This window comes from Thermobia domestica, chromosome 2 (genome assembly GCF_964235325.1).
Source record: "Thermobia domestica chromosome 2, izTheDome1.hap1.1, whole genome shotgun sequence".
NCBI lineage: Eukaryota > Metazoa > Arthropoda > Insecta > Zygentoma > Lepismatidae > Thermobia > Thermobia domestica.
In genome coordinates this window covers 378,531,481-378,545,716 of record NC_137455.1, presented here as the reverse complement: position 1 = coordinate 378,545,716, position 14,236 = coordinate 378,531,481, and the positions used below count along the sequence as shown (strand labels likewise).

Genomic DNA, 14,236 nt, shown 5'->3' with positions numbered 1-14,236 from the left:
GTGTTTATTTTAAAGCAAAATATAGAATTCTCCTACGTACGGACATTAGAATATGTTTCCTTAAAGCGAGATAGGTGCCCAAGATTTTTTGATCAAGACTATACATTGTTCCATAAATAGTGGCCAGTTGGTCAATTGTTTCACAACTAAAGAAGTGGTCAACTTGAGATAAAACCACTTGAGTGGTCAACTTGTAGTTAATTTTGTGTGAATACAGGGCAGTGACGGGAATTAGACTTTAATTACGGGGGCAAGACATAATCTTAATATTTGTGTATCAATGTTAGTATTCCTGTTTGTTTCTAACGCTTTGTTTGACGAAAGGTTGTATAACTAATAGGATACTATCTTTGTCAGTTAAAATACCGTATATCGTATTTCATGTTTTATTTAGTAAATTGACAAGAGCAACGCAAGTAAGTACTAACCCTTTGTATTCTTAAACAACGAAAGTGTAAGAAGAGATTTTATTCCTTGCTCATGAATATCTTAAAATTCTGTCTGGGAAAATTGTGTAATCAGATTATTTAATAACAAATTTAGAAAACAAATAAATGGAAAGGATAATATTAATCATAGTAATGAATAATGAGGCTTGTTTTGTAGAAGTTACATTAAAACTAGGGGATTAATAAACAATTTTTATTTTTAATTCCACACATGCTATTAAATGTATGTTATTACTCTTAGAAAATGAAAGTAAATACTACAAGCATATGCTACGACATTTAAAGAAATACGAAATTGCAATATTAATTGCTTTGAATTGCAATTAAAACGCAATTTCTGTAGCTTTCTTAACTGAATGAGAAAACAAATAACCAATACGTACTCAAGCAAGGACAAATATTATATGGCACCACTTTTTTTTTTATGAACCAATAATATATACAAAAACTTTACATTTGCAAATGAAACTATATACATTAAAGGATCATTTTAAAAAAGGGGGGGCAACTACTACCTCTTGCAGCCCTAATCTCTGCCTCTGATACAGGGATACGATCAATATAGGTTTCAGCTGTAATTGAAAAATTAGTATTATTGATGTCAAAATACAGCTGTACAATATTTTTTTTTCGGCATAAATAAGTGAAAACAAATTAAAAAAAAATTGTAAATAAATAAATAAATAGATAAATAAAAAGGTGCACATGAGGAGATGTACAGTAGACCGCTTTATGAGTTGCTTTCCTTTCAGCCAGTTGCTCAGCCTTAAGTGAGAGGCTGTAATGGAGAAGAGTGGAAGAAATCCATTGCGTTTTGCGCTCGGAAGATTTGTTGCTGTAGCTACGAGCAGGAGGTAAGGGTATTTGACCTGAGACATAAATAATTTTCAAAGAGGCCGCAGAGAAAAGGAAAAATGAATAAGTTCTGGTTTGCGTAAGGACGTAATAGAGACGTGTGTGAATATATGAGCTCTTGTATATATTAACTTGCTCTCCTCTATATCTGCTATATACGGAAGCTTCACATATATGTGTTGTGTATACGGATAGGTAGTTATAATAACCATATTATACTTACATATGAAGGACATCTTACATGTTTTTAATGCGATAATTTGTATAATTTATCTTCCCCTTTTTAAAATAATATTTATGCTTTTTCCTTTTGATATGATACTACGACATTAATTTCAAAATCAAACTCTCCAGAATTTCTTGTTTAATTTTGATTTGTTAATGTGGTCCCGTTAAGTGAAGTGGTGAGCCTATTAGCAATTAAAATCTTAAGGTTGTTGAGTAAGTGCGCCATCTTGTTTTTTTTAACTCATTGATACACCAGATCCGCGGATGTAGACCTATAAGCTACGGTGACGGATCTAACCTGGGCCGGAGGGATCTAGACCCCCCAGTTTTTTGAGTAACAAAATAATTTGTCGTATTATTTATTTATTTTTCAAAGTTTATGGTAAACTCATTATGTACTTATCATAGTCTGGGGTCTGGCTGTCATCCTAGTTTTTATATTCTAAATCCGCCTCTGGTAAGCCGCACTCTTTAATTTTAATAAATACTAATTTAAAGATACTGAAGAATAGTTTTGAGAAATATGTAGAAATTGAGCTAGGTGGTATATACAAAATGTGATTAAACAAACTAATAACTATTATCAAAAATTTTCTTGTAGAACAGAAATTTGGGTGTGTAGTTTATGATGTCATAATAGATCCCCAAATTTCTGCATTATAGGACAGGTTTTAGAAACAACTCATTAATAGAATTTTGAATCATCCATTAAGAAATGTATTTTCCTTTACTGTCATTTATTTTACTGGAAAATAATAAAAAAAATCGTGCAAAATGTAGAGAACAACTCTCAACACATAGTTGTGTGGTCCAGTGTTCGATTCCTGGTGAAAGTGTACGTAGTTTTCTATGATGTCTTAGATTATTGTGAGTTACTTGTATTCAGAGGGAGAAGAGTCTGATCTCAAGAGTTATAGATAAGAAGCTGTGCTGATCACTTCTTATCGAATCTGAAAAAACCGCAACAGTTTTACGATTAGATCATAATTAATTTCGGGTTATGGATCTTCTTTTTGTTCCAGGAACCTTTTGACTGGTTTGCAGCAGTTTTCCCCTCTTCTCTATTGTGTGTCAGACTTTCATTTGTTTGTAGATTTTCATCCTTATATCTTGTATTATTTGGTCCGTATATTTCAATCGCAGCCTTCCTGTAGGTATTTTTCCTTCTGCCATTCCGTCTGCCTAACTAATAGGGCGATTTCTCAATGCCTCATAATACGAGAGTATTCCCAAAAAATTCCCGCCTGACACTGTAAATACGCGACACTCTCAGATAGTGCCATCTATGAAAGAAATAATGCATCAATTCCAACTGTCTAACTGCGTCAATTCAATGGAGAGAGTGATTTGAATCAGTCGCTACGTTGAGCTCGCTTAATATTACTGCATGATAATGCTCCAGTCCACACGGCTGCAGTGCTGTCTTGGCAATACAAAAGTAGGTGTTGAACCTAGAAGCTAGTCTTTCACTGTGCCTTGGCGCTATATGGACTAGAGCATTGTCATGCAGAATGCGACCTGAACGCACAACGAATTTCAAATGACTTACTCCAACGAACTGACGTAGCTATACAGTTGAAATTAATACATTATTTCTTCCATAGATGGCACTATATACCATAAAACAGTTTATTGCTGTTAGTCCGAAAACTTTTGGAATTAACCTCACATGTTATGGATGTTTTCGTAGAATAAATGTGTTATTTTTTCTCTAACCTATTACAATTTACCTTTTATTTATTTTTGTTTTGCAAAACATGTGTTATTTCAGCTATTTAATAAACATGAAACTTCCACTACATTTGGAATCAAGACGCAAGGTAAGTCACCAAGGAACTACAAGGTAATAAGGTAATGCTACTGTACCCAATGTCACGTGAAGACCTTTGGAGGCAAAGAAGACATCACCTGTTGATGGGAGAAATGTGTAAGCTATTTAAAATTATGGTTATGGTATGGCGTACCAACATTGTATAGTGAAGTGATCCTCAAATTTTTTTGACAGGCAACACACTGCCTACGACATTGCGACAAACAAAATTTCTTTTTAATTTCTAAAATTTCGAGACACTTATCATGGGATTGAGCGTCATACCTGTTGAGACTCTCTGGCGTAGTGACCTGCTGGAAGTCAGAAAAGAAGTTTTCCCTGATTTCCTCTATTATGCCAGTTTCAAATTCTAATCATAAGATTGATTAGGTATACAGAAGTGAGAAAGGACATGTTTATTTCAAGTTTCAAAAAAATCAAAACAAAATTATAATCCCATAATAATCGAATAATATATTTCAATATTAAAAGAAATATCATTCAAGCATTAATTAAAACAATAAATAAAAATTCAAATAAATTGTTCGATTAATAAGTAATTTTTTTGATCAATTGTTTGATTAAGAAATAAATGTTTGAATAATTTGTTTGATAAATACTTATGTATGTTTTAAAATTCGAACAAAATAATAATCCCAGATATAGAAAACATACCAATTTAATACTCAAACAAAGTATCATTCAAATAATAGTTTGAACAATAAATAAATATTCAAATCATATGCTCAATTAATGACGTCATTTTCGTTTAGTTGTTCGATTAATAAATAACTTCACAAAATGTGTTCAATTCATGAATTAATGTCAAATAATTTTTTTGATTAACAATTGTGTGTTCGAACAATTTGATTGAGTGTTCGAACAATTTGTTGATTTAATAATAAACTAATTGTTTGAATATTAATTCAAAATTATTTAAATATTCAAACAAAGTATCATTCAAATAATATTTCGAACAATAAATAAATAAATATGTAAATAATTTGTTCAATTAATAAGGACATTTTCGATCAGTTGTTCGATTAATGAATAATTGTTCTAATAATTTCTTCAGTTAATGAATTAATGTTAAATAATTTGCTTGATTAATGAATAAGTGTTCGAAGAAAATATCATTCAAATAATATTTCGAACACTAAATAAATAAATATTCAATTAATTTGTTCAATTAATGACGACATTTTCGATCAGTTGTTCGACTAATGAATAAACGTTCGTATAATTTGTTCACTTAATGAATTAGTGTCATATAATTTGCTTGATTAATGAATAAGTGAATTATAACCTAATTGTTTGAATATTAATTAAAAATTTTCCAACATTAACGTACATGCTCTCAATGATAAAACGGCAATAGGTTACTAGTTTTCAAACAAAAAAATATGAAAATTTAATGAAAAAAAAAACATCCAAGATATACAATATTTCATGAAATTCACAAATTACAACACTCTTTTATATCATTGCTCTTCTTGCGTTCGGGACGGTTGTTTACTCCACTGAAGGCAGCACTGAAATAACTATGAATGTTAAAGGCTAATACAGGTATGTCAATACTATGCACAGAAGATTGTCAAGTACGCGTTGAACGGAACAAGAAAAATGATGACAAATTTGGGAATTTGGTAAGGCATGTTTACTGAAACAGATAATTGACAAGAGAGAAATACCGAAAAAAAAGTATTCAAATGACTCGAATAATTTTCGTATCGAAGTTATTTGTTATTTTAGTAATTATTCAACACTTAATTATTCGAACACTTAGTTATTAGTTATCAGTAATTGGATATTAGAAGAGTACTTATTAGTTATTCAAGTAATATTATTCGAACAGAGTGATTATTTCCCATAGGAGAGATTAATAAGAACATATAGTTATTCAAGCAATTATTAAACTAGTTTTTTATTCATTACTCATATTAATTATTAGAAGAGTTATTTCTTTTTCCATTAATATTAGAACAATTTGTTTCTAATCTTTCTTATTAATTAATTATTAGAAGATTTAGTTATTTCTCTTTCGATTAATAATTCGAACAGTTAGTCATTAAATACTTAAATAATAATTAGAATACTAGTTATTCACTATCCGAGTAATTATGAAAACAAATTTTTATTTATCATTCTGGTTATCAGAATATTTAATGATTTATTTTTAGCAATTACAGTGTTAGAACAGTTGGTTATTCCTTGTTGAAGAGACAAATCGGACATTTAGTTATTTGATATTTGAGTAAATTTTTAGAACAATTGATTATTTCAATAACGTTCAAACAATTGTTCATTGCTTGAATAAATGGAATAATATTATTCAAAAAAATATATATTAAATTACGTTTTTAGATAAATTTCTTGAATCATTATTAAAGATGTTTATATTCAAATAATAAAGTAAATGTTGTTCAAACATTCGAATATGTGAATTTTCGAAATGTAAGAAAGCTAACAATGAAAATTGACATAATGTTGTTATAAATTCTATGAATAATTACTTGAATACACGTTTGTTCCAAAACTTATTATTATTATTTTACTTGAATATTGAACGAATAAATGGTTTAAATATGTCAGCATACGAGTTTCAACTGCAGATAGTAGAAACCATCCATTTTTGTTTAGGTAAACATTTTTCCAATAAAAAGTAAATAAGTTAACAAGTTCACGTTTAGTGTGTTAATTATTTTAAACTGTAAGATGTCTATCACCTTTCTAGAAATTCATTTAAGTGTGTGGCTTCTTCATATAAGCATTGTTCAGCAGTTATGATTCTCTTGAAAAATAGGTATGTAGGGGCCAGCAAAACCTGTTAGGGTGAAAGCTACGGAAACTTCACCGGCGAACGATGGCTTCATAACAGGCGGAAGATTTCAGAAGGACTCCCGCATTTCTCGCTCAGAAAGTATGGTGGAGAACATGGAATCATGTAATTAGGTTTCTCAAGTATGGTAAGAAAAATGAACGGAAGTCTTATATTTTTTCTTAATTTTTATTAGCAATAGAAAGATAATAAATGGTAAAAGTATTGTGAAATATGTTTTTTAATTGGAAAATTCGATTGGAAAAAGCGCACAGAATGATTATGCGTAATGTTATTGAATTCGCAAGTTTACATACAGCACATCCAAAATTGTAACTATATTATGTAAAGACCATTTCAATTGTTTATTAAGTTTTCTAGTTTGTTGGCATATTTTTCTGATAATAGTAGTTATAATAATAATAACAACAAAATTCTTTAAAGTACCCTTTCAGTACAAACAAAAATAGATAAATAAATTTAAAGATATGCGTAAAATATACCAAGAAATTTTTAGTACTGATAAAATCCAATACCTAATTTGTCCAGTGTTTCAAGGATATTTTTCGATTTAATAACATAAAAGAAATTAATATTTTACAACATAATTTTTTAGTATGAAAAAATGTTGAAATCTAAAGAAAAAAGTTAGAACGTAATTTTTAGCCTGAAATAATGTTAAAAAAAATTAAATAAAGAAATAACATTAAAGTTTTACAACAGATATTTTTAGTTCTAACAAAATAGTATAAATAAAACTGTTTTGAACGAGTTTGTTATTTGTTGACTAGAACGTCACAAAATATATGACACCCTACTTAAATTATAGTAGTATTCATGAGCAACATGTGATTCCCTTAAAAAAAAAAAATAAGAAAAACTATTTTAAATTGGTAAGTAGTTTGGTTGTAATAAAAGATCACATTTTAAAAATTTTATCTTGAGTTCAAAGCACTTTGTTTGTACTAAAAGGCTACGTCGTAAAATTTTATTTTAAAATTATAGCAATTTTTTTGTATTAACATATTACGTTCTAAAATTTTATTTTTTGATTATAGCATTTTTTTTGCACTAAAAAGTTGTCATAAAATTTTATCATAAGATTATATATCATTTTGTTCATACTAAAAAGTTACGTTGTGAACTTGTACTTTTGGATTGTAGCATATTGTTTATATTAAAGAGTTACGTCATAAAGTTCTATCTTCAGATTATAGCATTTTGTTTTTCATTAAAAATTTACGTAGCAAAATTTTAGTTTTAGGTTTCGTCATTTCGCTCACACTAAAAATTACGTTGCAATTTAAAACCATCTTTAAAGTATTGCGTTTTGTTTGCACTAAAACATTATGTTGAAAACAATTTAACATTGTCTTTTTTTAATGTTTGGATAAATGTGAAATTACGTTTAATAATTCAAATTAGGGTTGCCAACTGGGCGGTTTTTCACCTGCTGTTTTTTTGACTAAAGCCGGTGACATGTACAAACTTCTTACCAGCCTCTTTATGGCCCGTTTTTTTAATTGTATCTAGTTCGAAGTAATTTACTCTAGTACGAAGTATAGAATTAAAAAGTAACTTTCATTCTGTAAATCCAAAACTGACATTTTTCACCATCTATCAACAAATAGCATATTTTGTTCATCCGTTTAGATAATTTTAAAGAGATGACAGGAACTGCATCAGGGACAGTTTAAAATTTACTTGTAAGAAATTTTATACATTCACTGAGAGTGACAAAAGGCTTCTTAAGAAGCTTTATCACTGCGAAATTAAAACACCGCTAATTTTACATTAATTATGTGATATCTTCAAATAGATAAAAGAAAATCAAAATGTGAAACAAGATCGCCCTAGACAATGTTATTTTGCATGTGGTATCGTTATCCTGAGTCACCTAGTAGCTTTCCGTTTACAGCCATTTAGAAACGCGAAAATAAAAGTCGATTTTCTAAATGGTTGGAAATCGAATGCAGATCAGTAAGTCGTGATAGCGGTATCTCATGTAAAATAATATTGTCTAGAGCGCTCTTGTTCCACATTTCGATTATCTTTTATCTATTTGAAGATATCACATAATTACTGTAAAATTAGCGGTGTTTTAATTTCGCCGTGATAGGGCCTCTTAAAGCAATTTCCTGTAGTTGAAATATAAGTTTAAAGAATAAATTTCATTTCCCAAATCCAAGATTGTCACGTAAAGATTAATATACTTTTGTTCATCTGTTTCGATAATTTTAAAGAAGTGGTAGTTACTGGTAAATACAATAAAATGGTCAATGACGATTTCAGTTTCTCATTTATAGCACAATGTATCTATTAAGCTTATTAGTGAATGTACTAAGAATATGCAGATTACAGGTGTTAATGCACTTTTGTCCACGATAATACATTTCCTTCCCATGTATGAGTCCGAACAGAGATACTTCACACTTACACCTATGTCAGAGGAAATTTTGAGGGGAGTGTCGGATAGTTTTATTTTCCAGAATTGGCAACCCTAATTCAAATACCTTTAATTTTTCACACAGGGATGAATTGTTGAAACAGAAAAGAGTAAACTCCAAAAATATTTTATAACCTGCAGCAAAAGCTTCAGTGTGAGCATTTCACAACTTTTCCAAATGTCATGTGTTGAAAAACGATGGGTAGTAAACTGGTAAGTTTCCTGAAAGAAGCAAGAGTAAGTAAAATTTGAATTTTTGCTTAGTAGTTTCAATACTATATATGTTATAGCTTATTGTGTGTGCATTGTTAAATAAAGACTCGCTCAAGATAGTCTATATCGCATAACAAGAGCTTGTGTTTCCAGGAAAGGAAATTTTGCTTTCTACAACTATCAAAGTTTACTTTAATAAGACTTTGGATCTCGACACATTGATCCACTCCTGTCTACGCCACTGGTTAAGAGTGGCACCATTCTGCATAATATTTGACCTTTGAATATTATCTATATATTTTACGATGTTCTCCCATGTACTGTAAATTGTAAATGGTTATCAGGCATGTTTTTGGTTCACGTAGTCCGGAGTTCAATTACTGATAGAGACGCAGAGTTCTTGGCGTAAACCCATCAGTTAAGGGAGGTGTTATTTGGATTCAGATTTTTTTTTTTTTTGTTCTGGAAAATCAAAATTAATGGCTATGAGAAATTTCCTAGCTGGACTAGAATATTGTTTCTCGTGTAATCAACGAAGTCAGTGTTGGGTCTGGTCATTGGAAACATGAGTGATCGTTCGTACTCTCTAGATAGCGTTGGCATTGTGGCATCGTGAGGACAATCGGGGAGCTAGAACTTCTGTCTAGAAAGCTAGGTTTAACGGGGTGATAGTCGGTGTACTGACCACACATCACTCCAAAGACAAGAGTGTCACAAACCGGCTCTTATAAGCCCTGGCTCCTTCAAAGCCAGGAGTTTATTTTTTACTTTTATTGGTATTGGAAAGTGATCCCCTAACATCACATTGTCAGCTGAAATCCATTTGACCAGCAAATATCTTTGTTCAGATATAATTACTTGCATTTTCTATTCAAGTCAAATTTTTACGTGTGCAGCAGCGTTATTTGAGATTTTGCTAGAGGAGCGGGAAGGCAATATTATTCACTCAGAATATCAGCCTTTCTCTTAGTGTATTACTATACGATTGATTAAAACATTTTCTCAAACTTGAGTCAGGGGCAGTTGTTCCCGCCTGCTTCCCCCAAATGACAATGTAAATTTGGATGTTTTTAGTGAAATAAAGAGACACTCAAATATCTGTACTAAAACTGGAAGTGATAAAATTAAACTTTAGCTTTTAATATTGAGAATATATCACGCCGTACAAACCAAACTTCTTGCCGTGGTGTACTGGCGACACTGCTACTTGTTAGTTAATCCGTATAATTACTTAAGTATATATATATATATATATCTTTGTAGCAAATTCAATAGTAATTTTGTTCATTAATACCGTAGGTGGCAATATTTTAAGCTGGTAAGCACTACACCTCATATCTTGTAGTTTGTAGTAACACATAATTGAGGCGAGCGGGTGGGCAACTGAACAAACCCCAACTTGTGCAAGGCTGGAAATTTCAGTTCATTAGGCCTATCTAGATTTAGGCTTTCTCTACCACGTCTCAGGGTCTGGTTTCTCGAAAATCGCTAGATAGCACTTGCAGAATTATTTAATGGAACGAACTGTTTTTTTTTTCTTTCTCTCCCGAACAATTTGCTGTGTGGCGCTTGTTCCATTATTCGACTTCACACCTTAATTGTGGCAAGAACACTTTTTCAGAAATAATGGTTTGAGGAATTTGTACTGTAAATACGTAATTGATGTAAGTAGAAACAATGCTCGTAAGATATGAAATAAAGAAATAAACTTAACGAGAAACTTCATTATACCGGGTGTATCAAAACTCTGGGACTATAGACTATATGTGAGTAATCACCATTATAGGTATTCTGCCATTATTGCCAAGCTTTTGTTGCAGGTGAGAAGCTTCCATGCTCCACAGTCTTGCGCTAACCGCATCATTTTCGCGTACGATTTTTCTGTGTTGATACTGTTCATGAATTGTAGTATCCTCTGCCTCTCCCTCCCTTTCCTGCCACCATACCCTCTCTCATGAATTATTATACAGTTCCTTCTCATTCAATGTCCTAACCACTTTCTTTTCCTCTTTTCACTCATATCTAAAATTGCTCTCTTCTCCCTCAGCACTTCTAGCACCCTCATTTCCTCTCAACCCCGCCAATTCTCTTTATTCTTCTCCACACCCACATTTCGAAAGCTGACAGTTCTTTTAATAGCTCTTGCGTAATGTTGCTTCCCTCATGACTAAAGATATATAAAGAAATATAAAGGAAAGGATAGTTCCTGGAAAAAATAGTTTTCAATCTACAACAGTTGATTTTTTTTTTCAATTGCATCTATTTTGGCAGCACATTAGTAAGTGCATGAAATTTGGCCACACTGTAAAATATAAAGAAACTACTTTTAGTCACAGTTCGACACCCTACACATTACCAACACTCTTTGAATACCTCCAGAGTATATGTATTCACCCCTTGTAGATACTGTGTTGTCCAAGTATGTCCCAGATGTATGTACAAAATATGCAAAATATATGTCATCACTTTATTTTCGAACTGTTTGCCGAGAAAACGTGTTTTAAATATGTCAAACTAGATTTTTTTTTTAAAGTAACGCTTTTAGACACGCGAAGCACACTTTATAAACACTATTTCATCAATATTTCCCCTCTGTCCTAAAATTGTATACATGGTGTTTCATTTTATACAGTGTCGGTGGAGAATGACTAGCCGGACATACCCTCACGTTCTATTGGATAGACCTACTGAAATTGGTAGATCTAGGTCAAGTTTCACGACTCGTAGAGTTTTTACACTTACCTTAACAATTTGACTGACGCCTGTGGGCTGCTAAGATAGACTGCTGAATTTCGAATTGTTTTTTTATGGGGTTTTCATGTTATGTATACTCAATTTTTGAAAAAAAAAAAACGCGGGCATCGATAACGAACACTGCGAGCTATGTTCAGAAACTGCTCAATTCTAAGGGATTTTGTATTAACTTCACTACAGGACAGAATTCTATATAATCGCAATTATACTCATTATGTTGAAAACGTATTTAGGGTGTTCAAATGTCAGAAATAAATTAGTAGGTCATCACACTAAATGAGGGAAAATATGTTTATCAGGATACATCCGTCAGTTGGAATGGTGGGTACAATGCGGAAATAATTAAGTTAAACACTTCAATAGAAGAAATGTACTAAAATATTGTATTTTATTTTTACCACTATTATTTAATTTGTACAGCATTAATTTAGCAAGGTAACTGAAGATATATTCAAATATTCAATTCTGAATAAGAAGTATGAAAAACGTCAATCATAGTAGATACTATAGTCTACATATTTAGAAGTAGAGTAAAATAGAAAATTAGGTCTACACTGTAAAATTACAACGAATCGCTGATAAATTTACTTCTGAGATAAGATTGTTAAATATATGTTAGCTTGTTAAACATTGGAAAACAAATAAAATAATAATAAATTGTGTTTGAAAGGACGATCAACTAAGGTGTTTTAACTTTAATATCGACAATGTTCCTTATTGTCCCAAAGTAATTTTGTAGCACTATACATTGGCAACATATTTGTCGGATCTTCATTGCAACTTTACAGTGTAAGTATTGGAAGTCAGTTATGGGGTGTAGTGGCATGCATTTGCGTCAAATGATCCTGATATTTATGCCAAGAAGGAACATGACGCAAGATGAGTCATTGAAAATTTTATGCAACCAAATTGAAAATTTAGAAAAGAGTATTGTAGTAACTATTAAAATTTTCAGCGAAGTGTGGACGTGTTACTTCCCCTGAGTATACAGAATAGTCATTAACATAAATAATACAGTGATAATTTAATAATTATAAAGAATACTAAAACTGATACATTAAATATTAGAATAAGGTATTAAAAGTAACAGTCCCTTTTAAGTCGAAACCACACAACTTTGTCGAAAATATTATACAAACATTTAAATTTTTAGATAGTTTTAAAATTAATGGCTTTTTCATGAGGTAGAGGAGTTATGGAAGATCAACAGTCTACTGACACAATAAGTACACTGCAATAAATAAATAAATAAATGTTTCTACATTTTATAGAAAAGATTTTTGTTGATGGTTTAACATACCAAAAATGCCTGAAAGTGGCGTATCAATATAACATAATGTCTAGAATGCATCTCAACAGTTTTTGTTACCAAAATATACGTGAACATTTGATGTGTCTAATGTGCAAATGGGCAGAAACGATTTGTAAATGTGTAACTGGTAATGGTTAAAGTGTCCTAACACTATTTAAAAGTCGTTTGTTTCTGTGTCCGTATACTCATTCGACCCATCAGAAGTTCAGGTACATTTTGAACACTCTAAGGGCCATTCTTATTAACCTATTGTTATCAGTGGCGGATCCAAGGGGAGGCTATAGGGGTACATTGGATAAAATGGGCTTCAATCCTGCTTTACACTGGATAAAACGGCAAAATATGGTTTAGCCCCTCCCTTGATCATATCCTGGATCCGCGCCTGATTGTTATTAAGCATTCTAGACATTAGGTAATGTGTAAAGTTTTGTAACAATGTTTAAAAGGAATTTCTGTGATTGTACACTCTTTGTACACATCAGAAGTTCAGTACATTTTGAACACTCTGAGGGCAGTATCTATTAAACCCTGTTAGAAAGTATTGTAAAAAATTTTGTTCACAGATAGGAAACTTCAGAACTCTTTTTCACACATTTAAAAATGATCAAGAAAACTTCCCTGTATTTCTAAATTTTGTCCAAACAGTGATTTGTTTTTCGCAGTGTAGATATTGCCTTAGTGGAAACACTTTTATTTGAAAGTATGTAGAATGGTCATTGGGGAAGATGGCATCTGTATACTTATGCCAAGATTAAATTTGTGTTTTGGATTTTAGTTTTGCTCCGTTTTCGTAGTAGTAGTGTCCATTTTGACTCCTGTTATTCAGACATTTCTCTGTTTTTCAGGTTCTTCGATGTTCGTCATGTGGAACTGACATCAAATTACATTAAACAAATTTTTTTTTTTTTTTTTTTTTAAGGAAAGAACTTGTAAAATCTTTTGTACTCCATAAATGTCGAAAATAAAGAAAATAAACAAGAAAAATATAGTTGTAATGTATTATTCGATACCCATTTCAGACCAAATTGCGCAGTTGGTTGACTCAATCTAGCTGGGTTTACAAGTTATCAATAGCACTTAATATGTAATATGTACAGTTTTGTTTAAAAAAAATATCCCTATTTAGAAACGTAGTAAACCAATGTGTACAGAGGAACTCAAGAACGTATATACACTTTCCAGTAGCAGCTATCTATGTCCTTTTGAAAAGCACAGGTTGACTTATGGCGGCAATGTGTAGTGTTATTCTGTCTCTAAAGATGTCGCTAGTGGCAAGCTCGTCAGGAGAGTGGTAAAAATGGCAGAAGCATGGAGAGATGGTGCATATCCCTACTGAACGACGCCCCCCTAC

At 31.4% G+C, this 14,236-nt stretch overlaps 1 protein-coding gene across 14 annotated transcripts in view; it reads left to right on the top strand.

The window, feature by feature from the left end:
- Positions 1–13,991, top strand: part of LOC145678864 (uncharacterized) — a 544,231-nt gene extending 530,240 nt beyond the window's left edge. For 11 of the 14 annotated variants that reach the window (XR_014130446.1, XM_081749437.1, XM_081749435.1 and 8 more), the window contains one exon: positions 1,202–11,929. Coding sequence is in view for 10 of the 14 variants with exons in the window: in XM_081749437.1 (XP_081605563.1) it covers positions 1,202–1,233 (32 nt within the window). In the remaining 4 variants the exon portion in view is untranslated. Of the gene's footprint in view, positions 1–1,201; positions 11,930–13,730 lie in introns of those variants that run through there. The other 3 variants (XR_014130444.1, XR_014130445.1, XR_014130443.1) reach the window with 3 other exon arrangements.
- The last annotated feature ends 245 nt before the right edge of the window (positions 13,992–14,236 follow it).